Below are 11,129 nucleotides of genomic sequence, written 5' to 3'. Positions count from 1 at the left end.
TGCATGAAAAAACAATGTATTAAATCCATAAAGACAATGTTAAAACATTCTATATTTATTCTCTAGTATTTTCCAAACTCATTAGATAACAGAAAGATACGGTGTTGCAAAGTCAAAATACGCAGTTGTTCGGTTTTACAAAAGTTAATTGGGGGGGGGAATGAAATTATAACCCCTGTTTTGGCTTGACAATTCTGAAGAGTTGCGCTTGCTTCAACGCTTCCAGTAGCTCCTCCCTCACCACAATGTCCTGTTCACATTCTTTGAAGGCGGTCCTCTCACCCAGCTGATGTTCATTTTGAGATGGTTAAAAACGGTTCCGTACGTTTGGTGTTGATGGCAATGGGCTCCATCCTTCAGTTGAACAGTCTTTGACTCTTTACTTGAAGACTATGAACTATGTTCACTTGACTTGAGAGAGGTGGGAGGAGTCTAGGATCAGCATTTCTTAATTGAAACGCACATTGAGGACAGAGCCAAAGTCATGTGATTATCCACACACAAACATCCTGACAAATTCTGAAAATAGCTGCCAGAATGAATTCTCACACACAAATCTTACTAGAAAACAGCAAGGTACAAAACACACGCACGCACACACGCTTTATGGGAAGTAATTTCACTGTGAAAGACAGCCACAACGCCACCACTGTTCATGTTAAACGCCAGCACAAAACAGGTCTCTAGTTTAGGAGGGATCCTCTCTGTGGCTGTATGTAGCAGTTCACTCAGAAATAAAAAGACAAATTTGGCAGGAAAGGAGTCCCATTTCCTGTACTAGGAAAGATGTCTTATGGGCTGATGAGGAGCACTTTGTGGAGATTACACTCAAAGAAACAATAAACACAGGATGTTCACAAGGAAGTGGGGGGGGGGTCAAGTGAATCCCCACAAGAGGCATGTGTCAGTATCCTTGACAGCAAAGACTACATTTCCCAGAAGGCCATTGTGGATGAGCATTCCATGCATTTCGAAGGCAGCTGAGTAGGGAGAGGCAGGAGTGTTTCAAAATGGCCTCCTCGTGGATAACATTGTGGGATGGACCCGGCCTGTGTCCCAAACGACACACTACTCCCTATAGCTTAGATAAGGGCACAGGGCAATGGTCAAAAAGAGTATAGTGTACAGGGAACAGGGCGCCAATTGGGACACTCATGGACAGCCATCAAACTGGGCTGGCAGATTTGGTCGGGGAGGTTGAGTGAGACCCGACAGCTACCAGTTTAATCGTCATCTTCGTAGTCCTCCTCGTCCTCCTCCTCGTCTTCCTCCTCCCCCATGTAGGACACGGGGGTGTGGCCTCGCGAGCCGCTGCAGTGTGATTCGTTGGAACTGGATGCCACAGTGCCGTCAGCCACACTGCAGAGGAAGCAGTTCCTGGTTACCGTTTCCTGTGACATCACTTACGGTGTATTAAAAATAAAAAGCACCAATAAAGAGGAGAGAAGAGCCGCACCCCCGCCCCCCTCCCCAAGTATGTGACCTCTACCTAACTGTAAGGAGGAGCCTCACCTTGAATGATGACGTCCTGTTCCGTTGGTCGACGAGGCTCCCGTCATGTAGACGTTAGTGATCGGACCCGTGGCCATCTCTGGAGGAAAACAGACAAACATACACTTTCCCAAGGCATGCAGAGAGAGGTGGAGCTACTGCAGAGGACCCCCCCCCCTCCCTCAGCTCCGCCCCTTGGACCAGTCCAAAGTCCTCCAGCCAAATGAGTAGCCGGTCGAAGCCAAGGCCTGAGAGGAAAGTCAGGTTTGGGGCCCGGGAGGTTCTTACTGACCTGTGACATACGGCTCCAGGGCTTTAGGGACCAGGGCACGGGCTTCCTTCAGGTCCTCTGGGGAACAGCGACCCGCCTCTAGACCACAGGCCATGCCCATCCTCTTCAGCACCTCAATGTCGTCATGAATCTCAAACATGTTGTCGAAGTTGAACAGGTACTCAAACCTGCCAGGAGGCAGAAGACACCAATCACATTTGCTAGCAGGTCTCGTTTGGACTGGACAGTCGTAAGGAGAACTGCCACTCGACACTAACACCAGGGCGGGGTCGGGACGCCACACCAGGGCGGGGTCGGGACGCCACACCAGGGCGGGGTCGGGACGCCACACCAGGGCGGGGTCGGGACGCCACACCAGGGCGGGGTCGACAACATTAGAGTCAACGTGGGGCCTACTTGTCGTTGGAGATGCTGCAGTCGATGACGGTCCTCTTCGAGGTGTTGACGATGATGAAGGGGAGGTTGATGACAGAGTTCGGGGGCGGAGCCCTGCCGGCATGCTGCTCCGCTGCACGGTTCCGCTGCACCAGGCGCTTGAAGGCTATTTGCTGCAGAGACATGCAGCTTCAGACACCGGACACTCAGATAACACCAATGACAATTCTGGGGAGGGGGGGGGGCTAACCTGCAAGATGAGCTCCTGGAGCTGTCCCTGTTTCTGTTTGATCCTCTCCAGTCGTCTCTGCCTCTCAACCTGACAATGAGAGAACAGACTTGATTTGGTGTTGTGAAAACAGTCCCCCATCAGGCTCAATGTCATCCGATCCCCCCCCCCCCCCCAAAACATGATTTTAAATGAAGGCAACCTGAGTGAACATACAACACAGCACCCTTAACGAATTTACTGACCTATTACACCACAACCAAAGCCTCCATGTGGAAAGAATCATTGCCCTCTTATTAACCGGACGGGACACATTTAGCCGCAATGAGTGAAACCAACCGCTTCCTCTAGTTTTTGCGTTAGCCTCTCACATCGGGGTGGATTTTTGGGCCACTCTTCCATGCAGGACTGCTTTTCCTCAGCAACATTTGTGGGTAAACAAGCAAGAACTGCAGCATTCAACAGGGTTCAGGTGAGAACATCGACTAGGCTATTCCCGAATGTTATTTCACTCATGGGGACCCTTGTGCATTTCGGATCAGTCTCGCTTCAGTTTCTTCACGCAGTCGGGCAACCTGACCTTCTCTGAGCAGACTCCACGGTTCCATCGATGACAGCAAGACATTCTGGACCCGAGGCAAAAAGTGATCCCCAAAAACACCACCCCTCCACCAGGTTTGACCTTCAATACCGCAGAAAGCCTTGTTCGCTTTCCCAAAGCTACTTTTAGGACAGCACAAGTCCAGTTACGTCTGCCTCGCTTGGTCAGCTGCAAGACTGGATTTAGAAGAACGTTGGTTACAGGGAAGATGCTCGAACTGCGTGGACTGCAGCCAACGCGGGACACAGGCACCGACAGACAGGAAAACGCTGGCGTACCTCGAGGTTCTGGCACTCCTGGGCAGAGTTGGTGGGCAGGCCGATCCACTTGATCTCCTTCTTCTCCTTAGAGATGATGTTCATGGCCATGAGGACGTTGAGCGCGTCATAGACACGCCGACGGATGTTCTTCTGGTCGTAGGAGTGCTGGAGAGGGGAGAGAAGCGGTCAAAGACCAACGGTTCAACCGTTCACACTATTTTACACAATTAATATATAGCAGTGGGTCAGATTTGCAAGAGCGCTTTTTGCAGTGCGGCGATGCAGTGATTTCACTGAATCATACAGAAATGTTAAGGGTAGATTAGTCAAACAGGGAAGACATCACAATATGCAGGGAACAGCTGATTTTAAAACATGCTTTTAGTGAAAATAACCCTGGAGGGGCTGGTGTGCTGCTTAACGAATGACCAACACAGTCACACAATGTTCTAGAAAAACAAATTCTGCCTCCGACAGTCTCATAGCGTGGTGAAATCCCTCTGCAGGCATTGACAAGACATCTCATACATCATGAATGTGTGTGAATCTGAGCCTCGCCAACATTGTCTGGAACTATCGCACAGAGAGACCAATAGCTTTCTGGGTTCTGTCGGTGAGCCCCACAATTCATCTGCGTGGTGTCCCGGACCACAGTGCACCAGAGCACTGCTGTTTCAATTGAACAACCACGGCAATCTGTCAGAACAGAAATGGACCCGACCCAACCCGACCCCCCCCCCCCCCCCCCCCCCCCGCTGGTCTCACCGAGTCACCCGGAGAGAGAAGTGTGTCGCCGGCGCTGAACTCCGCCACCAGCTCGTCTGCGACCTCGTTGTAGGTGGTCACGCCCTTCTTCTGTACTTTCTCGCACACCTTCATGGAGAAATGCCTCAGTCCTTTCCCATTCTTATCTGCCTTCTTACCTGTGCCACGCTTCCTGGAAGACAGCCAATAAGAAGCACGAGAGAGGGTGAGACAGCCAGTCAAAGCCTGTGAGGATTTGTACTGTATTACAGTGGTTCCCAACTCCGGTCCTCAAGTACCCCCAACAGTACACATTTTCATTGTAGCCCAAGCCAAGCACAGCTGATTCAACTTATTATCAGGCTCTCATTGAGTTGAATTGGGTGTGCTTGTCCAGGGCTACAACAAAAATGTGTGCTGTTGGGGGAGGACCGGAGTTGGGAACCACTCCAATACAATACAAATCCTGTTGTATTCGGTAGAACGCCCGAGATTAGGACAAGAGACTGTGTAAAGGGGCATTTCCACCTAAGCATTTCAACACCATTTCAGAATTTCAACATCTCCATCTCTGTTCCCAGAGATCAGCCCGCCTCCGCCAAAGCCCAACCTGAGGGGAATCCAAACGGTCCGTTACGCGTGTTTCTTACCCAGTGGACCATGGCGACGCGTCCGGTGCCTGGCTCTGTGCTCTGTACTGGGCGCTGGGCGTGTGAGGGCTGCCCATGGGAAGCCCGCCGGACCCACTGGGCCTCTGAGGGGTGCCGATCACCTGGGAGGCAGAGGTCAAAACCCGGCCGTTACCGTGTGACCCAATCGTGGTCTGGGTTTGTACAGGTGGATCATTAATGCTGCATCAATTAACCGTGTTTTGGCAAAGTTTCAAGATTTCAGCAATTCACCTCAAGCGCTGACAGAGCCCACTGAAAATTCTACATTAGACATGGTATTTTATGGAAAGTCAGTCTCCATCACTAAGGTTAACCAGTGAGATGAGTCCCATCCTACAGGTACCCTGCCATGTTTAGGCAGGCCACCGCCCCGTTCCAGCCCTAAAGACCGAACAACATGGAACAATTGCAAAACCCCTCAGTCAAACCCAGTTCATTGGACCAATCCTGTTAAGCCTGCTTGGTTGGGGCAATGTTTTGTAAAGAGTTTCCAACGAATAGGCCCCTCCCCGTTTGGTCTGGTTTGAAAAAGCAGGGACGGTCCCGCTCCATTTTGCCCACTTGAAACATGGTACAAAATATTTCTCAACAGTTTTAGACTGTGTTTTTGGGCGTGCTGTTCAGAGGCCAGGGTCCTAATGGGATGATAAAACGGTCACGTATAATCCTGCTGACTGCAGAGTTAGTTGGTGATCAGCTTATGGAAAAAAATAACACACGCAGGTCACAAACACAGGTCACCCCTCCAGCCCCCTCCGCATATATTATCTGTAGGTTTAATCACCATGGAGACACGGGAAGCCCTTGGGCTTCCTTATCAGCGGGAGGCGAGGTCTATGGGGGGGGGGGCCTAAAGAGGAGACAGAGGCACATGGGTTGGACGCCCAACATTCACACTTTTAAACACTTGGCGCAGGCAGACTAATAGTTAGTTCCAGGATTAATATCGGAAGTTCCAGCCGGCAAGGCAGTGGTTGGCTGTCCAACACGGCGTCGTAGTATCGGCGAACGCGGTGTCAAAGGCTAGCATAGGGCAAGTTTGCTTTGCATTGCATGAAGGGTGTTTTTTTCTTACCATGTGTGGTGCGATGTTGACATTGGACGGGCCAAGGGTTTTGGGAAGCAGCTGTTTCCCAACAGACAGGGTCTGAGGGTGGACTGTCACCAGAACACCTGCGGAGCAGCAGGGGAGAACAGGCAAGAGGAGAAACCCCAGGTGATTTCACCCGTTAAGGTTTGAAGCAAGAAAAGGTGAAGCGTCTCGACAAGGCAACACTGCCCTCCGCTGTCGGGCAACAGAAAATCCACCAAATGCCCTACCTTTGCTCGGACTGAGGTTCTGGTCATAGAAAACCTTCAGCTCTCCATTGGCACCAATCACAGCAGCCTGGGGATGAGAATGTCCTGTTATAAATCACAGAGCCCTCAGAACAGAAATAACACATTACAAACTGCTCAAGACCTTCTTCACTAGTCTATGAAGGTGAGGTAAAGGGATCTTTACCGTGCACACATTTGTGTGTGGTTCGTTTATGATAACCTTTGGGCACATATGTCCAGCTGTGAGGACACTGAAGTTCAAGGACCCCAGCGACCATCTTGAACTCAGTGTGTACATAGACATTAGACCCGTTTCATAGATTGTAGAAAGGCAAATAACAAATCACTATGAACTGACACGGGCTGATAAAAATGAAAGTTGTCTTTAGGATGATTACTGCTTAGCTAGCCTTAGCAGCATCAGCCAACAGGTGACATGCAGAGATAATGTGAAAGGTTGTTCAGGATCATCACTGGTGGACATTTTTAACATGCCCTCACGCCCCAAGGACGAGTGGCATGCTAGGAAGTGATCTGACCGAAACGTGCAGCGATGCCTATCAAGTAAGCCATGCAGATATGGTTTTCCAAGATGATCAATTAGTACAATATAGATATTAGGCAGTTTGTACCAAACATTCCAATTAATAGACTTAACTACATTATCAGCCCAACCCTACTCTACTAATAAATAAAGGATTTTGGAATGTTTGTTCCAATGTTTGTTCCATCAAAACCCCTATACATCCCTTATGGAAAAATGTCAAAGGCAATCGTAAAGAACTAATTACACTTGGTTTTGTCACTCACAAAACCTTCTGAACCGCACACCCCACTAAAACATCTATCCTCAAAGGTTTTTAAACTGTTCTCTAAGGAACCATGTAATAAGGAATTATTTGAAGAACCCCTTTAAAAAGGTTTTGGATTGTAATATAGGCAAACAATAAATAGCATTATTGAAAGCACTATTTTTTTATTTCCCCCATAATTACTGATGGCCTAATGACAAGCCACGATTGAGCGCTAATTGGGTTTGTGACCAAGAGTAAAGGCGGAATCGGTGAAGGTTTAGATCTCGTTATCAATCGGTATCTAATGTTATTTGTATGTTTAGAAAACAGAACAGACCTATGATATTGGTTCCAGAACAGCACTGGACAGACCCAAAGCTGCTGGGAGCTGCGAAATCTGTAACCACTAATTAAATTAGTATAAAAAAAACAAAAGAATTACAGTATACCCCTCGCCACCATACAAACCACACATGCTTATTCACCGTCTTTGACGTATGTACTGTAGATAATATCAATTCTGTAAACCTAAAAGTGAAACAAAACAACCAGTACATTGGCAGCAGTGCAAGCAAGACAACTTGTTGCCCGAGACGTTGGCATGTAGGCCTCCAGTCCAAATAATGACGGGAGGCCTACATGAATCGAGACAAAGGGTCTGAATAAATGTACATATTACATATGTTCTGGTCCGTCATTAAGGGGAATTATGTAGACATGGAAAACAGTGCTATAATTAATGATAAATGTAGTCAATAACACAAAACAGAAAAAAGGAACAAACTTTGTGTATAAAGAGCTTCATCTCGCTCAATAATTACAAAAGGCATTGCATTTCACAATTGTTGGCTATATCTTAGATATATGAAAAATCACAGACATTTTTGTAGTAACCTAGCACATTTTTGTTTACATTACATGTGTTATCAGGTTAATAAATAGCTACTAGCAGTAGGCATTTTTTTTTTGGCAATTGAGCTGTTTGAGTTCCCATTTACAGACTTGAAAAATAAGCCCCAGACAAATTAGCCTAAATCTTCAGAGTACATAATGTCAGCAAATTAATATTTTATGGAACAAAAAAAGTGTGGGAAAAAAATATTTACCAAATTATTTGAATGCATTAAATTCTGAGGTAGTGAAACAACAAATCTGAAGAAGTTCAAGGGGGTGTAGACTACTTTCATATCCCCAATGCACCCTCATTCCGACGAAGTCGTTGTGCTTTTCACAATGCTGATCTAAATGGGATGTTAGCGGTATCCATGGATGGGAGGGCGATGCCACCCAATTAGGCTCTGCCACGGACAGGAAAAAGGACCAATCAAAAAACAAACCTGACAGACACCTCTGTAGTACAGCACAGAGCCTTACAGTGCACATCCACGAATACCATTCATTTTCAACGAATAGCGTCAGTGTCTTTGGCGGTTGCGCAAAGCATCTCGGGAAGGCAGGGTGGCCGTTGGAGCTGTTCAGCCACTTTCAGAAGTTGGGCCACGGTCAATACTATGCAAATGAATGCAGCTAATGTGAGGATTTGATTCAATGGAAGAGTCTTTCAAGTGCAATGCTTGGAGGATGGTGGTAGAGTTTGTCGGTGTCTCAGGTCAGTTTTCTAAGTTAGCACTGCGTTCATAAAATGTGCTGCATTTATTTAGCACTGCATTGTTTTTATGATAGAAGGCAAATACCTTGCCTTCTATCATAGCGCTCATTATAACGTGTTTTTATTTTGCCCATCATGAGTAAGAAAAATTATTTGTTGGTTTCATGTTAAGTTTTTAAAAAAGTTCACGAATAAAGGGCAACACAGCCCTCATCCAGAGAAAAAAAACACTCAGTGGATACGCCCATTACCAGCCATCTTGGGCAGTGGACGTGAACCGTTAGGGGGCTTTCACACCAAAAGAGGCAACGGCCAGTGGCATCGCCTTGTTTTTGTGGAAGGTTTATTTTTCACTGCCGATGGGAAGATCGGCATGAAGCGAATCGCCACAGCAGCCGGGTCTCTGAACAAACAGATTTTGCGCCATCTGTTCCACGCTGTCATGATCTGTGTTCGTTGTTCCGCGCTGCACACAACTGAATATAAACATAATCTAATGCACTAGTGATATAAACAATACGAATGCGATTAAAACGCAGGTTTGTGCTCAACTTCTGCCAGCCATGTCAGGTGGCAACTGCCGTTTCCACCGGGGTCAAAGGTAATGACGCCATCAGCCATACATTAAAAAGAGGTGGCAGAGTCAAGGGCCCTGGTCAAAAGTAGTATGCACCACATAACCAAGTGTTCTACATTAGCTGTGGCCAGAACTCACATCCTTTGCCATGATCTCAGGTCCTGTGGGGTGGGAGATGAAAAGGTCTTCTGGAAGGTTCCTTTTCAGTGCAGGCTTCTCTACAACAGAAGATGGAAAAAGGAAACGTTACCTTTAGCAACGGTCATAAAACTAGAAGTTAACGAAAGTACAACTGGACAGTATATTGCCTAAATACTCAGTTTCATTGGTTTTGAAGCTCTTTGATTCAGAGAAGGCAGGCTGGATATCCCCTCTGGGACTCAAACCAAAAAACTCTGGTAGGCCAGATAGAAGTTTTACACATTTTTTGCATTAAAATCGGGCTACAAATTCAGTTATTTCCCACTATGTGAAACGTAGAAAAGAACATGAAGGCCCAACGACACGAATACCACACTGAACGACAGAAGGTTCCCAGAGACGAACTATGGTAGCCCAATAACAACTACTTTGTTCCAGAAGCTGGGCCCACAGCTGCAGGACAAGCATCTAAACACTATTTACTTAACATGCACAAAGCACACTACAAATTTGGTAGAAACAGAAGCTAGCTTGTTTGCTAGTATCTAAACTACCGCGCTCTCGTCACATTTTATTCCCAGTTCTAGCCTATTTAAAACATTTTAATCGCTCAAAAGAACGTTTTTTTTCCCCCCGACCACAAATGATTGCTATAACAAATGTTTTGCAGCTCGGGATAAATACATACAGCTACTGTAGATCGCTAGCTACGAGAAACATCAAGGCGATGTGCATGTTTAAAACTTGAATTATTACCATCAACTACTACGACCTTACTCGTTATTCTTGATCCGCAACTCCAGTTATTGTTGCCAGAGATTAAGGGGAAAGGAAGAGGAGGTCGAAATAATCCCCCAAAACAGGAAATTAGCTAAAACTAATCAAAAATAAATCGCTAGTTAGCATTAATTTTCAGAAACCAATATCTACAGAACAGATATCATTTTCAATTACCTTGCTCATTGGATTAGTATAAACAGAGACACATATTGTTTGAAGAAATTACTTGAAGCAATTCATCAGACAAGATGGTTGCTTTGGAAGGTTGACAGCTGGCTATGGTTTGTCCCCAAGTTAGCACGCAACGTGCTAACGTTACAGTAGTTCGAGTTATCGACACAGTATTTCCAAGCGAACTAGCTACATGCACCACTTCCTTGCAATTACTTAGTTTCAATTCAATTAATAAACGGGCAAGTTATTTTTGAACAAGAACCCCTACTCCGTCAGTCATTAGCTACTGTCTGTAATAAGTGTGGACAATAGTGTTACATTTACGCTAGAGTGCACTTACTAGCTAAGCAGCAAACGTTAGCTACAAAACCTGCTAGCTAGTAGCAGACCACTATGGCCATTTTTTGAATCCAGTTAACTAAGCGTTAGTAACCCGAACACAGCAAAACATGACATTACCTTCAACTGACTAACCTTAACATTAGCTAACCCCGTGTTTTATATATTTTTTCCTTCATAATTGTGACTGAATGGCAATGCAAAGTTATTTCTCTTTTACTTAGTACTGTCTCTGCATTAGGCTCGAAATATGCCGGAAACTATTGTGCTAATATGATGATAGTTGTGTATTTTATGCACACTGACCATAGCTAGCATCCAACCGCTAACTATTTAGCTAAATTAGCAATGTCGTTCAATCCAAAAACGGGCTACCTCGCGTTAGCTAGCTAGTTTAACTCAACTAGAACTGCAAAAAAGCGAAATAATCTTACTTACTCAGAGCACAAGTTCTACTATATCTTTATATCATAAATATATTAATGAAACGCAACGTGGGAATAATGAAAGCACTTTTCTAATAAATCTTCCGAGTTGCTGCAAAAGCACCTGTCCTAAACTCCAACGGGGCACTCCGGCTGCTGAGCTTCCAGAGTTGTGTGACAGTGCACTCCAAACTGAGCTTGGCGGTGTACGAAATGTAAAAGAGATTATTGGATACGCACAAAGGGAACGTCATCACGCGGGAACATTATAACACACCTCCAGCACGATATCCACAGTTTTCATTGG

General features: G+C 46.0%; 1 protein-coding gene and 1 non-coding gene across 6 annotated transcripts; both read right to left on the bottom strand.

The window, feature by feature from the left end:
• Positions 1-39: 39 nt before the first annotated feature.
• On the bottom strand, positions 40-11,091 carry tfdp1b (transcription factor Dp-1, b). Of its 5 annotated transcripts, none has more exons than XM_010886737.5 (12): positions 10,947-11,091; positions 9,102-9,181; positions 5,984-6,050; positions 5,739-5,836; positions 4,643-4,764; positions 4,014-4,185; positions 3,267-3,413; positions 2,409-2,477; positions 2,180-2,331; positions 1,784-1,950; positions 1,513-1,591; positions 40-1,359 (listed from the first exon to the last, which is right to left on the bottom strand). In XM_010886737.5, exons 1-12 carry the CDS (start codon positions 11,074-11,076, stop codon positions 1,224-1,226), a joined length of 1,419 nt encoding a protein of 472 aa, XP_010885039.4. In that variant the 5' UTR covers positions 11,077-11,091; the 3' UTR covers positions 40-1,223. The 5 variants fall into 5 exon arrangements, with proteins under 5 accessions (XP_010885039.4, XP_028972607.1, XP_028972610.1 ...); XM_029116774.2 differs by having other exon boundaries at positions 1,224-1,359; positions 10,836-11,023; XM_029116777.2 differs by lacking the exon at positions 10,947-11,091 and adding an exon at positions 10,704-10,722 and having other exon boundaries at positions 1,224-1,359.
• On the bottom strand, positions 3,811-3,938 carry LOC114830116. The gene has a single exon (XR_003777831.2).
• Positions 11,092-11,129: the final 38 nt, after the last annotated feature.

Source organism: Esox lucius, chromosome 22, assembly GCF_011004845.1.
Source record: "Esox lucius isolate fEsoLuc1 chromosome 22, fEsoLuc1.pri, whole genome shotgun sequence".
Lineage (NCBI taxonomy): Eukaryota > Metazoa > Chordata > Actinopteri > Esociformes > Esocidae > Esox > Esox lucius.
Note: the sequence above shows the minus strand (reverse complement) of the source record. Positions and strands in the feature narration are given on the sequence as shown.

Excerpts from the sequence above, each read along its gene's own strand:
- tfdp1b (XM_010886737.5), bottom strand. The coding sequence starts at position 11,076 with ATGACGTTCCCTTTGTGCGTATCCAATAATCTCTTTTACATTTCGTAC. Across the intron at positions 2,478-3,266 it reads AGGAGTGCCAGAACCTCGAG|GTTGAGAGGCAGAGACGACT; the intron begins GTACGCCAGCGT and ends TCTCATTGTCAG. Across the intron at positions 1,951-2,179 it reads TGCAGCATCTCCAACGACAA|GTTTGAGTACCTGTTCAACT; the intron begins GTAGGCCCCACG and ends GCCTCCTGGCAG.